The sequence below is a fragment of the Anabrus simplex genome, chromosome 8 (genome assembly GCF_040414725.1).
Source record: "Anabrus simplex isolate iqAnaSimp1 chromosome 8, ASM4041472v1, whole genome shotgun sequence".
In the NCBI taxonomy this organism is placed as follows: Eukaryota; Metazoa; Arthropoda; class Insecta; order Orthoptera; family Tettigoniidae; genus Anabrus; species Anabrus simplex.
Window position 1 is genome coordinate 157,725,105 of NC_090272.1, and position 19,063 is coordinate 157,744,167.

At 36.8% G+C, this 19,063-nt stretch overlaps 1 protein-coding gene across 1 annotated transcript in view; it reads left to right on the forward strand.

The window, feature by feature from the left end:
- LOC136879348 (uncharacterized) overlaps positions 1 to 16,605 on the forward strand; it is a 115,379-nt gene extending 98,774 nt beyond the window's left edge. Inside the window, exons 10-11 of the mRNA XM_067153163.2 lie at positions 277 to 492; positions 16,445 to 16,605. Of these exons, the coding sequence (XP_067009264.2) occupies positions 277 to 492; positions 16,445 to 16,587 (359 nt within the window). The 3' untranslated portion in view covers positions 16,588 to 16,605. The remainder of the gene's footprint in view (positions 1 to 276; positions 493 to 16,444) is intronic.
- The last annotated feature ends 2,458 nt before the right edge of the window (positions 16,606 to 19,063 follow it).

Sequence of the window (19,063 nt, forward strand, 5' to 3'; positions counted from 1 at the left end):
TAGTAAAGTCAAGTCCATGCGGATCCTTGATAACTTCACTGTATATTGATCTTCCTCGAAACAGGTAAACTTATAACTGGATAATAGTGTTTTTGTGTTCAGGAAAGATATTATGAAGGGTACAGTTAATGACTTCCTGGAAATAGATAAGTGTATTACCATTTGAAAATATCTGTGTGTTCAGGATAAATATTGTGAAAGTTATGAAACAATTAAAGTACTGTAGATAATATAGTTTCCAGTCCTCACCATTAAATCATGCTGATTGAATTGCAGCTCCAATACCAGGTTTCTTAACACATCCTTTTCACCTCCATGGAATGCACTTCTGGGTCATGGAAATTGGTGTAGTTCCTCCAGGAAATTTTTCCATTTTAATTGAAAAGAAGAGTAAGAATTTTCTTGAAGCAAACCCAGCTCCTGTGGAGAAGGATACCCTTGCTGTTCCATCTTCAGGATATGCTATACTGAGATTCAAGGCAGACAATCCAGGTAAGGACCAGACAAATCAGTCATTTATTCACTTACTAGTTGTTACCCACAGCTTTGCTTGTGATGATTTCGTAAGTTGATAAAAATGAATTTTTCCTCGGTACTGCACTAAGACATTATCTGAAAATCCCTAAAGTGTAAAAACTTGCCAAAAAATTGCATTTCATTTGCCCAAGAACATCGAAACCACATTTGTGGCATTGCCTTTAGGGGCCAAGATGACCAAGCTACTGGCAGAGCTAAATCTGGAACATGCGACATGGTACTCTACATGTGAGAAACAGTCCTTTTTTAAGTCGATAAAAAAGATAGGGTTTCTTTACTTCTAGAGGGGATTCCAAATACCAATTTTCATGTCTGTAACATTTTAGTTTTTGAGATATAAGTATCCTCATAAAGAGAATTCAACCCTTTCTTCACTTGTTTTCGATCTCTAGTTTAAGTTGATTTTCCGAAAACAAAAAGTATGTGTTTCTTTATTTTTAAAGGAGATTACAAATACCAGTTTTCACGTCTGTAACATCTTATCTTTTGAGATATAACTATCCTCATAAAGAGAATTCAACCCTTTCTTCACTTATTTTCGATCTTTAGCTTAAGTTGATTTTCCGAAAACAAAAAGTATGTGTTTCTTTATTTTTAAAGGAGATTACAAATACCAGTTTTCACATCTGTAACATATTTATGAGATATACTGCAGATACACTGAGTTAACTAAGTTAACAAGACATGGAGGGAGGTGAAAGCATTGGCAGCAGATAGAACAGGCTGGAGAAATTTCGTCGAGGCCCTATGTTCCACCTGGAATTAAAGGAAATAAGTCATGTAAGTCAAGACATAGGGTTGGCATCAGGAAGGACATCCAGCCGTAAAACAGGGTCAAATCCACATTTGTGACACAGTTCGCACCCGCCACCCTACAGTTGTGGGAAAAGCAGTTGAAGAAGAAGATACTCATTTTAAAAATCCACCCGCTTTCTTGTTATTATTTCACCCCTTTAAGTGGATTTTCAAAAAAGTGTGTTCATTTATTTTTAAAGGAGATTCCAAGTACCAATTTTAACATCTGTAACATCTGCAGTTTCTGAGATATATGTATCCTCATATAAATAATTCAATCTTTCCTCACGTCTTTTTACCTCCCCACCATCAATCCTCAAGTGGATTTTCTGAAAACAAAAAATTGTGTTATTTTATTTTTAAAGGAGATTCTAGATACCAGTTTTCATGTCTGTATCATGTTAGGTTTTTGTGATATATTGTAGATAACCTCGCTGTTGTTGAATCTTGGAGCTAACATTCCCATGGTGACGGCAATTCATTTCTTTATCCAATTCCTAGAGCAGGGGTAGTGTGGTGCCAATATCTCCGTAATGGTTGGTTTTAGGGCCCATAGGGCTTACCGAGTTTTGTTCTTTGTGTCAAGGGGCTTAAAATGAGCTTTGTCTTGTCCCTGTATGACAAATTTGATTTCGCCTATATTAGCCTATTATTTTTATATTTTTATATCTCCCCTCTGTCGCCATCCCCCCTTCGAATTGTTTTGAAAATAAAATACAGCCCATTTTACTCACTGTCAATATAGATTTCTATTGGTGAACTAATTTTTAAAATCTGTTCAGTAGTTTCTGAGTCTATCCGTTACAAACAAATATACAAATATTTCCTCTTTATAATACCCATTAGTATAGATTATTATTTTGCTAAAATAAGGAATGAAATTTTACACATTAAAAATTAGAGTCAGGAAGAGGGGAATTATCTATTACAGGAGTTAGATCAATTATATGTAGTTCTATAGCATTGATCTCCCACACCCTTAGGCCCAGGTTTGATTCCCAACTCTGCCAAAAAATTTGAAAAGTCGTTTGAGGGCTGGAACAGGGTCCACTCAGCCTTGGGAGGTCAACTGAGTAGAAGGGATTTGATTCCTACCTCAGCCATCCTCAAAGTAGTTTTCTGTGGTTTCCCACCTATTCTCCAGGCAAATGCTGGGATGTTACCTAACTCAAGGTCATGGCCCCTTCCTTCCATCTTCTTTGTCTATCTCTTTCAATCATCTTATCCCTTATAAAGCTTCTGTTCAGCATAGCAGGTGAGTTTACCTGGGCGAGGTACTGGTCTTCCCAGTTGTATTCCTGACCAAATGTCTCACACTCCAGGTCTATCTTTGAGGCGGCAGAGGTGGGATCCCTCCCACAGTCCAGAGGAGAAACCAACAGATTGATTTTAAAAAAACCTACTTTGAACATACCAAATATTCCAGGACAATGGCTGCCAAACCACCAAAAATATTGTTGCTATTGATGGTATTCTTACAGAGATGTAAAATAACACATCTCTGCTGAGAAGAATTCTGCATTTCAGCTTCACTGACCATTTGGAATAAATAATTTAAAACAAACTCATCCTAGCTAGACTAAAATTAAAATTATAATGACAATACATATATATTCAGCCAAAAAACAAGAGTTTTAAATATAATAACAGTATTTCTATTAATTTGGAACTAATATTAATCTTCAAAAATAAAATAGTGGTTTTGTGTGTATACTTCAGATTTTTGCCTCATACTTCTTACGAGTACACAAAATTCAAAAATAGATTTGGTTCAATTTCTGTCTGTCCATTTGTTATGATATAACAGGAAAATAATCCAACAGAATTTTTTGAAACTTTGTATTTTTAAGTCCAGGGACAGCTGGGTTGTGGAATAGGCTATGAATTACATTGTACACAGTAGCATAACAATATTAAGTGTTAAAATCAGGAAATGTCAAATTTCTCCATTAATATTCACTGTATTGAGAAACTGTAAATAATAATAATAATAATAATAATAATAATAATAACAATAATAATAATAATAATAATAATAATAATAATAATAATAATAATAATAATAATAATAATAATAATAATAATAATAATAATAATAATAATCCTTTCATGCATTAGTCCGATAGAAGAACTGTTACGGTCTATACAAAAGATTTGCATTTTCATGCCATCTCTTCCTGGGGCGTCCCAGAAACCTCTTCCTGCCAGGGCAGTAATTTAGGGCTGTTAGGAATCCTGTTTCTGTACATCCTGTTTAGGTATTCTAGCCAAGTTCTCTGGTATTCATAGATGTATTCCAATACAGGTCTGCTTTTAAGATCATTCAGTACTTCTGTATTTCTTTTGTTTTTCTACTTAGTGACTCCTACTGTTCGCTGCATGTATTTCATTTCAGCTGTAGTAATGCTTCTCTCATCGCATTTCCTCGGGGTCCACGCTTCACTTTCGTAACAAAGTACAGGTCTTGCCAAGGTTTTGTCGATTCTCGTACGGGTGTGTTTATGAACTAATGATGGTCTAAAAACTTTATTGATGATTCCAAAACATCTGTTGAATTTGGATATTTTCTCCGGTAGTGTATATCCAGTTCTTCAAAGAAAGACAGTTTTTAGCTGAGGTATTTAAAATAATTTACTATTTCCAAAATGTTATTATATAAGCAGGTCTTGCTTCTTACTGGTTCCTTGCCACAGAAAGCCATTATCTTAGTTCTCTCAGGGGATATTTCCATTGAGTAGTTTTCTGAGACCTGGTTTAGGTTATGCAGGGTCTTTTTTATGGCTTGCTCCGTGTGACAGGGGAACACACACGGAAGGCGATAGCCGGGTGACTCATTTGCCGAGAAATACATTGCTCTGAGTGGTGCTGCGGAGCCAGCTAAAAATAAAGACCCTGTACATTGAACGCTGTAAATCATCATCTGAGGTGGCGACCAGCACTAAGTCATCTGCACGTAATATTGTGTCTAGCTCTAGATTTCTGTTAATGTGAATGAAACCATGTATTGTTAATAATAATAATAATAATAATAATAATAATAATAATAATAATAATAATAATAATAATAATAATAATAATAATAATAATAATAATAATAATAATAATAATGTCAAACCAATAAAAGGAAATAATCAAACTGACAATAAACTAAATAAATATTGAGAAACATAATTGTGGAACCGACAGATCTGTTGAATCCATTTTCTAAGAAGCCTTGAAAGTTGGATTTTAGATTGTAAACTGAATATACCATTTGCTGTAAAGCTCTTGACCTTGATCGTATTTTTCTCGTTCAGTATTTTAATTTAAGATTTTGTAGTGTAGCGCAATCTGAATATCAACATAATTCACTTGTCAGTGTCCTCATAATGACAAGCCATGCATGCGCAGCACACATGCACCTTCATTGTGTTCTGTCATAATTTTGTAACTGTAACCCCCTCCATCAGCCAATCCTGGCTATGCTACTGGGTCAAACAAAATATAATTTCTGATCTTTTATGTTTCATGCATTTTTATCATACAAGAAAAAATAATAGAGTTACTATTACATATTTCACAAACTTCCAAATATCTTCATAAATGATCATCATCGTCATCATCATCATCAGCATCATCATCATCATCATCATCATCTGTGGATCTTTGCAGCAGACTGTGCAGGATTTGTATGAATGATATGCTTCCATCTGTTTCTGACTTTGTAAACTTCTTCTCTCATTGCATCTTTTAACATCTCTTAATTTTGTTAGATTTTCTTTAATTTGGTCCAAACACCTCCTTCTGGATTGCCCAATTTATCTTTTTCCAGGCACCATCCTCTCTAAGTACTTCCTGGGAATCTACATTTCCTGTGTTCGCTTTACATGATTAAACAATTTCAGATATGCAGCTGTCATTCTTTCCTCCATTGTCAAGTTGCTTCATGTCTCTTCTGATGTAATCATTCCTGATTACGTCTATTCTTATTACTGGTGTATGCATAGCTGATCTTTGAAACTTAATTTCAGCAGCTTTTAATTTACTAATGTCTCGTGTAATACGCAAGTCTCCAAGATGCATGTCATGATTGTCAGAAGGTATGATTTGAACCAGTGACATTACATCAGGGCTGGGGGGCTTAAGGAGAGTGTAGACTTATCCAGGAAAAAGAATAAAAAAGAAAAAGATACATAATTTTATCCGAATACCACTCTGGACAGAAAAGAATGCTGTTTTAGAACAGGCCGAAAAAGATTGTTTTTACAATTTGTAAGTAGAGTATCGGTAATTGCCAGGTGGGTCCGGCTCCATGGCTAAATGGTTAGCATGCTGGCCTTTGGTCACAGGGGTCTCGGATTTGATTCCCGGGCAGGGTCGGGAATTTTAACTATCATTGGTTAATTTCTCTGGCACGGGGGTTGGGTGTGTGTGTCGTCTTTATCATCATTTCATCCTCATCACAACGTGCAGGTCGCCTATGGGAGTCAAATAGAACATGTCTTCGGACACTCCCGGCACTAAAAGCCATACACCATTTCATTTATTTTATTGCCAGGTGGTTGCATCTGGCCGCAGTTATTGTTATTGTGTTGAATCTAGCACAGATAACACATGTGCCACGCTCTCTCAGTAAGATCTTTGCCTCATTATTATAAGAAAACTAATTCAAATTGGTACCAAAATATCATAATTTAGACCTAATTATTCCTGGTGCTGTTTTTTCTGCAAAACAATCATTACAATGATTAAACTTTCAAGGTCCACATATTCAATACAATAATAATGTTGTCTAGATGTAATTACAACATTCTAAATTTATTCAGGACTAGTTTCGACGCATTTTTGCGTCATCCTCAGCTGTACAAAGAAATTGGAGAATAGGTAAATTATATAAAGCTTATGATAAATATTAAATTTTACATAATATAAAAACCCTATGATGTCTACATTAAAACAGCAACACATAATAAAACCCTAAATTACACTGATTAACTGTTCTTTCTTTTCCAACAAGTTGAAGACTTGCGAGTCAAATATCCTGGATGTTGAATAACAATAATCAAGATGATTCATGTCCCTGTGGACATACAGTACTAAGCTCGAGAAATTTGGTTAGTGATCCACAATAATAAAATAGCTTGTTATTTCAAACATTTTTACGCCTTAATTCATCTATGGTTCATAAACTGCATTCTCACATGGAGCCATCTTAAAATAAATGTGAATATAAACAACTGAATAAGGTTTGAGTATGGTGGTATTCTTCTATATCTAAGGCCTTTAAGGTGGAAACATGTAAATAAATTCTTAAGATGTAAACAGGAGCTATGTTTTTCAGTTCAAATGTGGAGCATGTGAATAATAAAAAAATGCTAATAATAATTTGAAGTGGAAAGTTTTAAGACTCTACTTGTCCCACCCAGATATGCATACCTGACTCAAGGCTCCCATCTGTGAACAAGAATCTTCCTCATCCAATCATCGTCAAGTTCGTCAACAGGTGGAAAAAGCATGAATTAATGATGGACAAGAAGAAAATTAAGACAACTGCAGTCCTCGGCAGTTGGAATAAATGCTGCTATCCACGCGGTCTACATAAATGATCACCTCACTCCTAAAGCTAAAGGGCTACTAAAAAGAGCTAAAGACCTGAGGATAAAGGGGTATAAATATGTGTGGACCCAGGATGGGAAAATATATGTGTGAAAAGATGATACCTCCCAAGTAATTATTGTCAAAACAATTGATGATATTGTCAGAGTAGAATCATAAATTGTACAGTTTAGCCACTTGAATGAAAATTACCATCATAATCATCGTAATCAATGGATAGGTCAGAAAATCAATTAAATAGCTTAGGAGATATTAAAGATAAAGGGAACAAAATTAGGATGTTATATATTAATGCTCAGAGTATACGTAACAAATGGATAACATTATCAACTCTCATTGTGGAAGCACACATGCCGGATGTTATCGTTATTACAGAAACTTGGCTGAATCCAGATGAAGAAATATATTATAACTTACTAAATTATGATATTTATTTTGTTCAAGTTCATTAAAAAAGGGTGGTGCGATTGTCATCTATACTACCACTCATTAATTTCAATACACCCTGCTATTTAAGATTTACAACACAAATCAAACATTATTTTTCACAAAAGATAATTATATTAACTTACACATATATAATACCATCACAAACATTATAATTTACTTTCATCAAAGTATCCTCCTTTGGATTTAATGACTGCCTCACAAACTCGAGGCATGCTGTCAATCATTTTTTGTAGGTATCGTGAATCTATATGATTCCACACGTCCTTAACAATATATCAGAGATGTTCCTTGCTGGATATATTAACTTCCCTGATACATCTGCTCACTTCATCCCAGACAATTTCAATGGGATTACAATCGGGGCGTTGGGACGGCCATACCATATATTTCAGTACTTTCTGTTTTTCCTTTGATGCAATGTAGTTCGTACAGTATGCCGACCGATGTTTTGGGTCATTACCCTGTTGTAAGGTGAACCCTTTCCATATTAAGCGCAATCCACTTGGTATTGCATGATACTGGAGTATGCGGTGGTACTGCTTCAGATCCATACATCCTTCTATTCTCACAATGTAGCCAAATCTATCTCTGCCAAAACATCCACAAACCATAGTAGAACCTCCACCGTGTTTAACTTTAGGTAGAACACACTGCTAGGCTACCCTTTCCCCTACAAATCGGTGAACAAATATTCTTCTTTTGGTTCCAAAAATCTCGAACTTCGATTCATCAGTGAATAACACCTTCATCCACTTTTCTGATGTCCAATTATGATGTTTTCTAGGCCATTCAAGTCTCTTTTGTTTATTCATGGGCCTCAGAAGGGGTTTCCTTGCTGTGACACATCATTTCAAGCCAGCTTCTATCAGTCTCCTTTTTACTGTTGCAATGGATATTGTTGTCGTGTTCATTTCTACCAATTCTGCACGAATTTGGGGTTGTTTTATGAGGTCGTCCTGGTCGTGGAATGTCCTTATTGCTGCCTGTTGTCTTCTGGCAGTGAAGGGTGTATTGAACTCCTGCTAAAGACACACTACACTGTTTCGCAATTTGGTGAATAGATAAACCTGCTTGGCTAAGTGCTACAATTGCAGCACGTTTTTCTATGGATATCTCCACTCGTGGAGCCATACTAGCGATGTGCACACTTCAACTGTCACGAAGGAACTGACATGCAGGAACCACATGTTATGCATCATGGCAATGCTTGCCGTTCACTGCAGATATCACATCACTACAGGGAACAACACAGGTGCACCAAATGTGGCGTCCGTCGGCAAATAGGTAAACAAACATATCTGATAGGTACATAACGTTTATGCACACAACATTGTTTGTCGGATACTATTGTATCTTGATGACCACAAACAAAAATCATGACCTGTGTACAACTGTTGTACTATTCCTTTGCTTCCTCAACCGTACCCATGGTATTAGACCTTATCTATAGAGAAGTAGTTGTCAGTTATTGGGTGTATTGAAATTAATGAGTGGTAGTGTATGTCCTAAGGTCCTAAAAACTGTAAAATCTACAGATGTGCCGTTTAATGTGTTATTAGTTGAAATTTCTAGTTCTGATAGAGAGTTTCTTGTTCTAGCTTGCTATTTTCCAAATATGAAATATGCTGATTCATTCATCACTTGTCTTGAAGAGATGTGGAGTAAATATAACAGGAAGTTCTGTGTTATTGTTGGAGACTTTAATATAGATAAACTGGAACAAAACCAGCAGTCAGAGGAATTGAACAGGCTGAGTGTATGTTATAATCAAATATCTTGTAATAATGTTTTTCCCACTAGAGTTACGGTACTAACAGTAGTGCAACCTAGATAGATCATATATATATAAACGAACACCGCTGTTTTCAGTTGAACAACATTTTTAATGATTTTAGTGACCATAATATATTAATATTTGACTTAAAAATCAGATCGCTGTCCAAACAAACAAGAAACGTCTTGTAAACAAAAGAATAGATGTTAAACATTTAACTGAACACATGTTTAATAATCCATTAATAATTGATAGGAACGACAAGTGTAACACAATCACAATAGTAAATAAACTTATTAGCTGTATAGACGAAAAGTGTATGCTGTATGTCAATAACCGAGGTAACTTACACAGTAAGATACCAACATGCCCATGAATGACAGATGACCTCTTGAAACTTGTTGAACAAAAGAACAAGCTTTATGCCAAAATTAAAAGGCAACAACTTAGAAACAGAATGGGGTGTAAATATTATTCAGAAGAACTGGTAGGGGACTACAAATCACTATGTAGCAAACTAAAATGAAAAGGGAGCTAGAGAATTCATATGTTATTGACAAATTAAATACTACATAAAACTGTTGAAAACTGGTAAATGAAATCCTTACCACAGGCAGCGATAATGATAGTAAAGAAATACACTTGAGAGTACAGGATATGGTTATCACAAATCCACTAGATATATTAACAACATTTAATGAATATTTTACTAATATTGGACAAAACCTATCTGCTAATATTCCAAGTAAAACCACTCCCAATTTAGGTACAGGTCCATGTAGTTCTCTATTTTTACACTCTACCAACAATAATGAAGTATTAAATACAATCAGAAAACTGAAAAATAGCAGTAGCCGTGACTGTTATGGTGTAAGTAACAACCTTATAAAGAAATTGGCTCTGTACCTAATCCCCTATATTACACAACTTATAAATACATTATTTAATGATGCTACTGTCCCCAAAATGTTGAAGGTCGCAAAAATTGTACCAATATACAAAGGTTTATATAAATTTGATGTAAATAACTATTGTCCAATTTCTATACTACCTATCTTATCTAACATTTTATAATACATAGTTAAAGAGAGATTGCTGAGCTTTTTACTTAAAAATAATTATTTTTACAGATATCAGTATGGATTTTTACCAAATTCTAGTACCTACAATCCAATAGAAGATATAATAATTAAACTTCAGTAAATATAGCTGCAGGATTATTCATTGACTTGAAGAAAGCTTTCGACATGGTGGATCATCATATTTTAATCAGGAAGTTGGAAGCTGCTGGAGTTAGAGGAACAGCATTAACTGGTTTATCAGTTACCTTACAGACAGAGAACAATTTGTGTCCTGTAATAATGTGAACAGTATCATCGGTCTACCTCAAGGTTCAGTACTAGGTCCCATTCTTTTTTTATGAATGATATAGCATCGCTAAAATTTATGGATGATTGTCTCTATTTCCTGATGACACTAACATGTTTTACATGGACACTTCTCCGGATAACCTCAAAATCATGATGCAGTCCGATATATCTTTACTTCAGAATTAGTTTCTTGTAAATCGTCTAACTGTTAATCTGACTAAAACAAATCATATCATCCTTCATAAACCAGCATGCAGGCTTTCTCTGGATATTACACTTAAAATTTATAACTGCAAAATACCTAGAGCTAGGGCGATAAAGTTCCTAGGATTAATTCTTGATGAATTCCTCTCTTGGAGTAATCAGGTTCAGGTGATTTGTAATAAAATTACACCAGCGATTGGTGTTATTAATAGACTTAAATACAAACTTAGTAAAACGCTACTGAAAAATATTTATCACGCTCTTATTCAAAGTCATATACTTTATATGGTGCATATTTGGTCATATTGCAGTAAAAAGCTATTTCAGACTGTTGAAATCCTTCACAAGAGAGCATTAAAAATACTGTTTAAGCTACCTACATTGACACCAACAGCTTATCTATACAAACATTGTAATGTTCTTCCACTTGAGGCTTTACGTCAGAAGGCTTCAGCTGTGATGGTCTATAAATTGATAAATAATACAATTGATAAATAAACAATACAAGTGGTATCAATAAAATTCACATTGAATTAATTAACTCAACTAAATATGGCAACAAATATGTATGGTGCTGCTCAGCACATGTGTATAACTCACTTCCTGAACATATTCAACAGGCTGCTTCATTTACTGTACTTAAAACTTGTAAAATATTTACATACTTACATATTTACATGAACATCTGAGATATCTTGACTATGTACATGTATATGTTAAATGTATTGTACTTCTATAATGAGTTTAACTCACTTTCCGTTTATTCTCATGTAAAACATTTAAGATTCTGTGTTACGGTATCTCCTAATTATGCTACATGTATATCAGATATGTATTGCACCTATATGAGCCATGGCTCAGGTGCCTTTTATATAAAATTAAAAGAGAAGAAAAACAGTGTAATTTAAGGTTTTAGTATGTGTTGTTGTTTTAATTTAGACATCATAGGGTTTTTATATTATGTAAAATTTAATATTTTGTCATGAGCTTTACACAATTTACCTATTATCCGATTTCTTTGTACAGCTGAGGATGACAAAAAATGCATCATAACTAGTCCTGAATAAATTTAGAATGTTGTAATTAAATTTAGACAACATTATTATTGTACTGAATAGGTGGACCTTGAAAGTTTAATCATTGTAATCTCAGTTCAATACGGACAAAAAAGAAAAAGAAAAAAGAAAAGAAAAAGAAATTTATCATGTTAACCAAAACAATAATTTTCAAAACTGTGACTTATAAAGAACTACCTGCAAGTGGTATGACCCAAGACAGACTCAGCAAACTCAGTTTCTTCAGCATGGAATGTGACATCCACTGACATTGTAATCATCAATGCCTTTGTATCCAAGAAAGTACACCACGTGGTCCAGTTTCTTTATACTACAATGTGAGCACCGTAGAGTTTTGAAAATTTAAAAACAAAATATAGAGTTTATATTGTACACTGGCAGGAAAAATATCCAAACACCAAGAAGGGGATGTGTTAAATTAATGAATGTTTGTAAGCGTGTTTATACATCTGAAATATGACGTTGATTCAAATTTCCCGCAAATAGCATTAGCGTGGGGCTAATAGTGACCCTATGTCATTGCACGTCAGGTTTGCTTTAAATACAGGATGTAATGTGCAAGAGTGTTAGTTATCTGTGAGATTGGACGGAGTGACTGTGAGTGGGTCAAGAATGTCTTTCCAATGATGAAGAGGTCAGTATCAACAGCTCACTGCGGTTGAATGAGACCGTACAATAGGCCTATTTGAAGGTGGATTTTCCTTCCGCGCTACTGCAGAATGACTATGGGTGCTGGCAGCAGTGGTCATGAGGTGATTTGCTCTCAAGAAGACCGGGTTCTGGATGTCCCCGTGGCACCACTGAGAGGGAGGTCTGCCGTTTCAGCGTATGGCTGTGATGCAGCGGACTGCGTTTGCAGCAGCAATTCGAGAGGCAGTTGGCACCACAGTTACGCAACAAACTGTTCGAAGGACAGCTCTGAGCTAGACGCTCTGTGGCGTGCATTCCACTTACCACAAACCACTGCCGTCTGTGATTTCAGTGGTGCCAAGTGAGAGCTCATTGGAGGATGGAGTGGAGGTCCATTGTGTTTTCTGATTAGCTGGTTCTGCCTTGGTGTCAGTGATGGCCATGTGTTGGTTAGAATGAGGCCAGGTGAGCACCTGCATTCCACCTGTCTGTGCTGTCAACACAGTGGACCTACACCAGGAGTTCTGGTCTGGGGAGCAATTTCCTATGACAGCAGGAGCACTCTCATGGTTATCCCACGCACCCTGACTGCAGATGTGTACGTCCGTCTGGTCATTCAACCTGTTGTGCTGCCATTCATGAACAGCACTCCAGGGGGTGTTTTCCACCAGGATAATGCAAGCCTCCATGCCGCTGTTGTACCAACGAGCTCTACAGAGTGTCAACATATTGCCTTGGTCTGTTGATCCCCCAATCTGTCCCCAATCGAGCATGTATAGGACATGTATTGGACGACATCTCCAGCGTCATCCACAACCGGCATTAACTGTCCCGGGATTGACCGACCAAGTGTAACAGGCATGAAACTCCATCCCATAAGCTGACATCCAGCACAATGCATGTACATTTGCATGTCTGCATTCAACAGTCAGGCGATTACACTGGTTATTTGCGATGGCTTTTCTTGGGTGAATGTTAACCTGTAGTCTTGTATCTTTAATCAATTAAATATGTTACCTCAACAAATATATTGTCAAAATTTGCATATACTAAATTCCTTATTTCATGGTATTTGGATGTTTCTTCTGTCAGTGTATTTCAATCCCTATAAAATATTTAATTTTCAAATTAAAATCTGTTAATAAGTTATGTAGTTTTGTAATAGGCCACATTAAATTTATGGTTGTATCTGGTGTAGTTAATTTTATATATGTTATTGATAGGTTGTGTACAATTTCTTTGACGGGGCCCACTTTTCTTCCTGCAGGTGGGCCCTTGTCATATTTGTTACACTTTTGATTTGAACATTGTCTGTTTTGCTCTTGAAGGAACTGCCATGTCCTAGACTAGATTTCATGCTTGGTAGAAGAAGTTGGATTCTTTGGTGACACTATTTTGAACTTCTAATTTAATATTCCCCTTACTGGGGACAACAAAGATAGCTAAAATTTTTCACACCTTCCATAAATCATACTTTTATAAGGACATTGTTTTTAAGAAAACTCTAGAAAATTCAATTTCTGATCATTTATATCTTCTACATTCTTCGTGTATGAGCTAACTGAGATATTCACAAACTTACATTTTTATTGTCAATGGCAAGCATTGCTAACATGGAAATATTGTTCTATCATCATGGTAACAAGTTACTCAATGATGGTAGTAGTTGGCATTGTAATTATTTTTATAAGATACAATATTGCTTTCATACCCCTATTGGTCATAAAAGTAGTGAAGATGAATATATAAATGAGGGAAAATGTGAAGAAAAAATCACTTGAAAAATGAATGAGAAAGGATAAAAGGGCTACCACATCAACAGGAGTTGGTGGCAAGTTGTTGAGCAATCCACTTGTATGGTTATAAACTTACAACTACACTATATCAATTACTTATTTCAAATATCACATAAATTTGTTGATATTTTTTAATAGTACATACAGCCTCAGCCAGGGATGGTATTATTATTCATATTTCACTCACCATGACGGTTTAGTGATAAGGAGATGGACTTTTGTCAAGCAGATGTTGTTGCATTTTATTGTGTACAAGACCTGTGGTAGATATGACTCACTGTTGCCAGGTCCATTCCCCAAAGTTTTCAAACTTCCGCTGCAACGTTAGTGTACTCTTCAATCTTCTGGACATACGCCTGATGAACATTGTGATCTGAATGGACCGTCACATCCATGTTTGTCAATCTGGCCTGTTTAAGCTTATGATCCTATCTGTCTGCAGAGAACGATTCCAGCACAGCTTGAAACTTTCATTTTTCAGCACATCATATGGTCTGTTCTCATGTTATGGGATTTTCTTGAATAATTGTTAAACCTAACATTGCAAACGATGGCCCTGTGTATAATAATCAACTGTATGTGATATTAGGTAGGAACTTCAAATACAGTGTGATTGGTTGTCCAGTGCCTCCTACATTCACGGTTATGGAATTAAATCCTAGGACAGTTGATTTGCTTCTAAGAGTACTTAGATGAGAGAGATCTCTGTTAGTAGATTTATTGATGCATTAAAGAACTCCTTTGTTTAGTCACAATTCCAACACTCCAGTACCTCTCAGAAGTTGTAAACAATATGCAAAACTGTCTCTGTATAGGGTGTGAAGTCACCTGGAGGAGTGGAAATCAAAGGATTTGGCTATATGGAACCTTGATACTAAGCAGGCTGGAGTGATTAGCTGAATATTTTTCTTCACCCATTTTTGGTGTAGACTGAATGAACTCCAGGACAGTATGTGTCTCTAAAAGTGGAAATTTTCTTTCAAAATTGTTAGACTTCCCAATGGGAAAGTTGAACCTATTTCCTTCTGGATGAAAGAAGCTTGTTTTTACTGTCTTGGTTAGGTATACCCTAAGAACAGCAAATATTGAATCTCAGTGTAAAACTGGTACTGCATATTAATGGCATCCATCAAGTGGAATGGTAATGCCTGCTTTTTCAAAAGAAATTATGTATTTCTAAAACTTATAAACTTGTAATTCAACTAGAAGGGAAGATACACAGGTTACGTAATACATCAGGTGCTGATGATGTCCGGTTCCATGCCTAACCGGTTAGAATGCTGCTCTTTGGTCCAAGGGTTCCTGTGTTTGAGTCCCTGCCTGGTCAGGGATTTTCACCTTCATTGGTTATTTGGGGACCAGGTGTTTGTATTTTCTTCAATATTATATTTCTACTACTACTTGAAGGGGGACGCGGGCCTCTTAGACGGTAACACCATCTCTCAGGCCGGGAGTTTTGTTGGAGATTTGTTACGGTGAAGGAGGTTCACAGAGAAGTTGAGGGGATTGGCAGCCATGGCCTATGTTAGGAGCTCCCCCAGCATTCGCCTTAGTGCAGGAGATTGGAAAACCATGGAAGACCAATCTCAGGACAGCCGACGGTTGAGGCTAGCCATGAGGTCCAGCCCTGTCCTGTCTCCCGAATGCAGAGGCGCAGAACCACAGTAGAGCCATGGCCACCCCTCCTCGGCTCAGTTGGCCGGTCAAAGTGCAGAGCACTGAGCTCGATAGCTGCAGTCGCTTAAGTGCGGTCAGTATCCAGTATTCGGGAGATAGTAGGTTCGAACCCCACTGTCGGCAGCCCTGAAAATGGTTTTCCGTGGTTCCCCATTTTCACACCAGGCAAATGCTGGGGCTGTACCTTAATTAAGGCCATGGGTGCTTCCTTCCCACTCCTGGCCCTTCCCTGTCCCATCGTCGCCATAAGACCTATCTGTGTCGGTGCGACGTAAAGCAACTAGCAAAAAAAAAAAAAAAAAAAAAAGAAGAAGAATGCAGAGCTGTTGGACCCCTGACCAGCCATGGCCACTTATGGGCCAACACCCGCTCTGCATCCACTGACTTATTATATTTCATCCTAGGTGGTGTCCCATTCTCAGAGAAGTGCAAATTGCCTATGGGTGTCAACTCTAAAGACTTTTACCAGGCTTCTCTGAAGGCCATGTGCCATTATAGTTATAAAGACTGATAATGATGATACTTTCTCTTCTGTTTCAGGATTTTGGTTATTCCACTGTCACTTTTTACTTCACCAAATTACTGGAATGGAGTTGGTAATACAAGTTGGAACCAGAGAGGAAATGGCGCCCACTCCAACAGGATTTCCTAAATGTGGAAACTATCAACCAAGCTTTAGGTGACAAACAGTTTGATATAATATTCATATGTAATTATTTATTTATTCAAATGTAAATATTTATTTTTATTCATAAATAATCTGGTACTGTATTTCTAATCTGTAATTTTAGAATAAAAAGATTTATATTCTTACACCATGGGCTTTATTTTGAAACAGAAACCAGTATTTGAGATGAATGTCATTGGCAACAAAAACTCCGGTTATTCCTACCTACCTATATACCTCACTGCATATAGGTGTCTGCCATTCATATTTACACCATTAAAAATCATAACATTAAGCTTTGTGTTTTATTGTAGGCTAGGTGTTGTGTGCCCATCACTCATGGGTTAGATTTCATAATTGCAGGAGTAATGCCGTCTAATTAGAATGTGTGACAGCAGAAGAGACAAAACACACCTCAACTATCAACAATAATTGATCAGTATAAAGTTCCTGTTAATAAGGGGCATGGGACATTGTAAGCCATCACAATGCTCTTTCTTCCAGAGCGGAGATATTAGGGCATTCGAGGCCTAGGCTTTCACCCGACCTCCTTTCTTAATGATTCCTTTTCCTGTTATTCTTGAAGTGATAGTGATAATTATTTTGTGCTTTTCTTTTCACTTCAGTAGTTATCATTATCTTCCTGACCAATTGGGGCTAAGGACTTCAAGGTTTTACAGCTTATAAAAACAATCACACCAATCCAATTAACAAGTGAACAATGCAGCCAGCCCGTGTTATGAATGGTGAGAAAATGCCACTCGTAGGGTCTGTTGATGCGTGCATTTCAGTGGGCTTGCCAGATTGATATGTACAAGGACACCTGCATATTTCCTTTTTTTTTCTATTTGCTTCACATCGCACCGACACAGATAGGTCTTATGGCGACGATGGGACAGGTAAGGCCTGGGAATGGGAAGAAATCGGCCGTGGCCTTAATTAAAGTACAGCCCCAGCATTTGCCTGGTGTGAAAATGGGAAACCACCGAAAACCATCTTCAGGGCTGCCACTATCTCCCGGATGCGAGCTGACAGCTGCGCGCCCCTAACCGCACGGCCACCTGCATATTTCATGAACATGATTCCTGCCCTTAACCCTCACGGAGTCGCTCACTCATTTGCAACGTTAGTAGTCGCGCGGGGTGTTGACAACACCCCAACTATCATTTCACAGTACAACCTACATAAAGACATTTTTTCCAAAAATGTATTTTATTATGTGTAATATAGATTTACAAACGAGACTAGCATATGAAAAACATAGAATGCGAAATATTCTCCTACAAAAATCCAAGCATACGGAAATATTGAAATTATTACTCAATTTATGCATTTCAGTACAAAACAAATTAATAAAAGAATATTTTTGAATTAGACTCGATGTTTCTGTTATCAGATTGAAGTAAAGACATGCAAGAAAACATTCAACATAACACAAGGTAAGAAACTTAGTCTGTATCACTTTGTGGTTCACCTGAATCTTGGTAAAATTGTCCACACACATTCCTCATACGTTTCAGACTCATCACTGTACAACAGCGGTCACAGTACGAGTTAGTCTTTATATCTTTGTTTCTAGGGCATACTGGGTACCGTGATGGTTTTGGAGCTCGTTCTCAGACGTTTGTCGTCTTACTTGATGTCCAGAGCGATAAACACCTGCTAATATCAGAATACCAATCACACACTTTACTTCGGATTTATCGGTATGCTTAGCATCGCGATCTCTGGAATAATTTCCTAATAATTTGTCTATATAAATGTTTGTACAATTAGTAACATTTATGATCATTACATCATCGACGAATAGCGAAAAGCACTTTTAGCAGGGACCTTGACACCAGGGAGATGTAATAGTATGTTTTGTTGACGCGGCCTAACGTTCCTTGGAGGGGGATCTTTCTTCAACTTAGTCTGTTCATCTTTAAACAAGTACCGATTTCCTCCTTCATGGTGAACTGAATCATTATCACTGTTCGTCATTATCTTCTTCACTATCAGCCTCTGTATCACTGTCTTGGATAAGTTCCTCACAATTGTCCCTTTCTTCTGGATCTGACTAATCGGAATCTTCTCCACAACTTCCATCTTCTTCTAAACGTTCGCGTATTCTAGCCTCCTGTCGTCCATAGCAACACATTTTCACTGAAAATGAGACTTCCACCACTCAAGCGAGAACTGAGTACTGAGCGGGAAATGTTACGATAGTGGTCGCGCGGGGGTATGAAGACACCCCCCGCGTGAAGAAAGAGCGCTAATGCGTGTTACAGCGATTCTAATTATAAGCACTCGCTCAACACGTCATGGTCAAGGTCACTTTGAGAGGTATAAGAGATTACAGCAAGCTAAATGAACTTGATTGCAAGATTTAGCCTAAAAAATGAACGTGGGGTGTTGCCAACACCCCGCGCGACTCTTTGAGGGTTAAACTTTTAGTCTCAGGCATACGATTGTTTACAGGGAATTAGAATATATTTAGAGGAACATTTCCT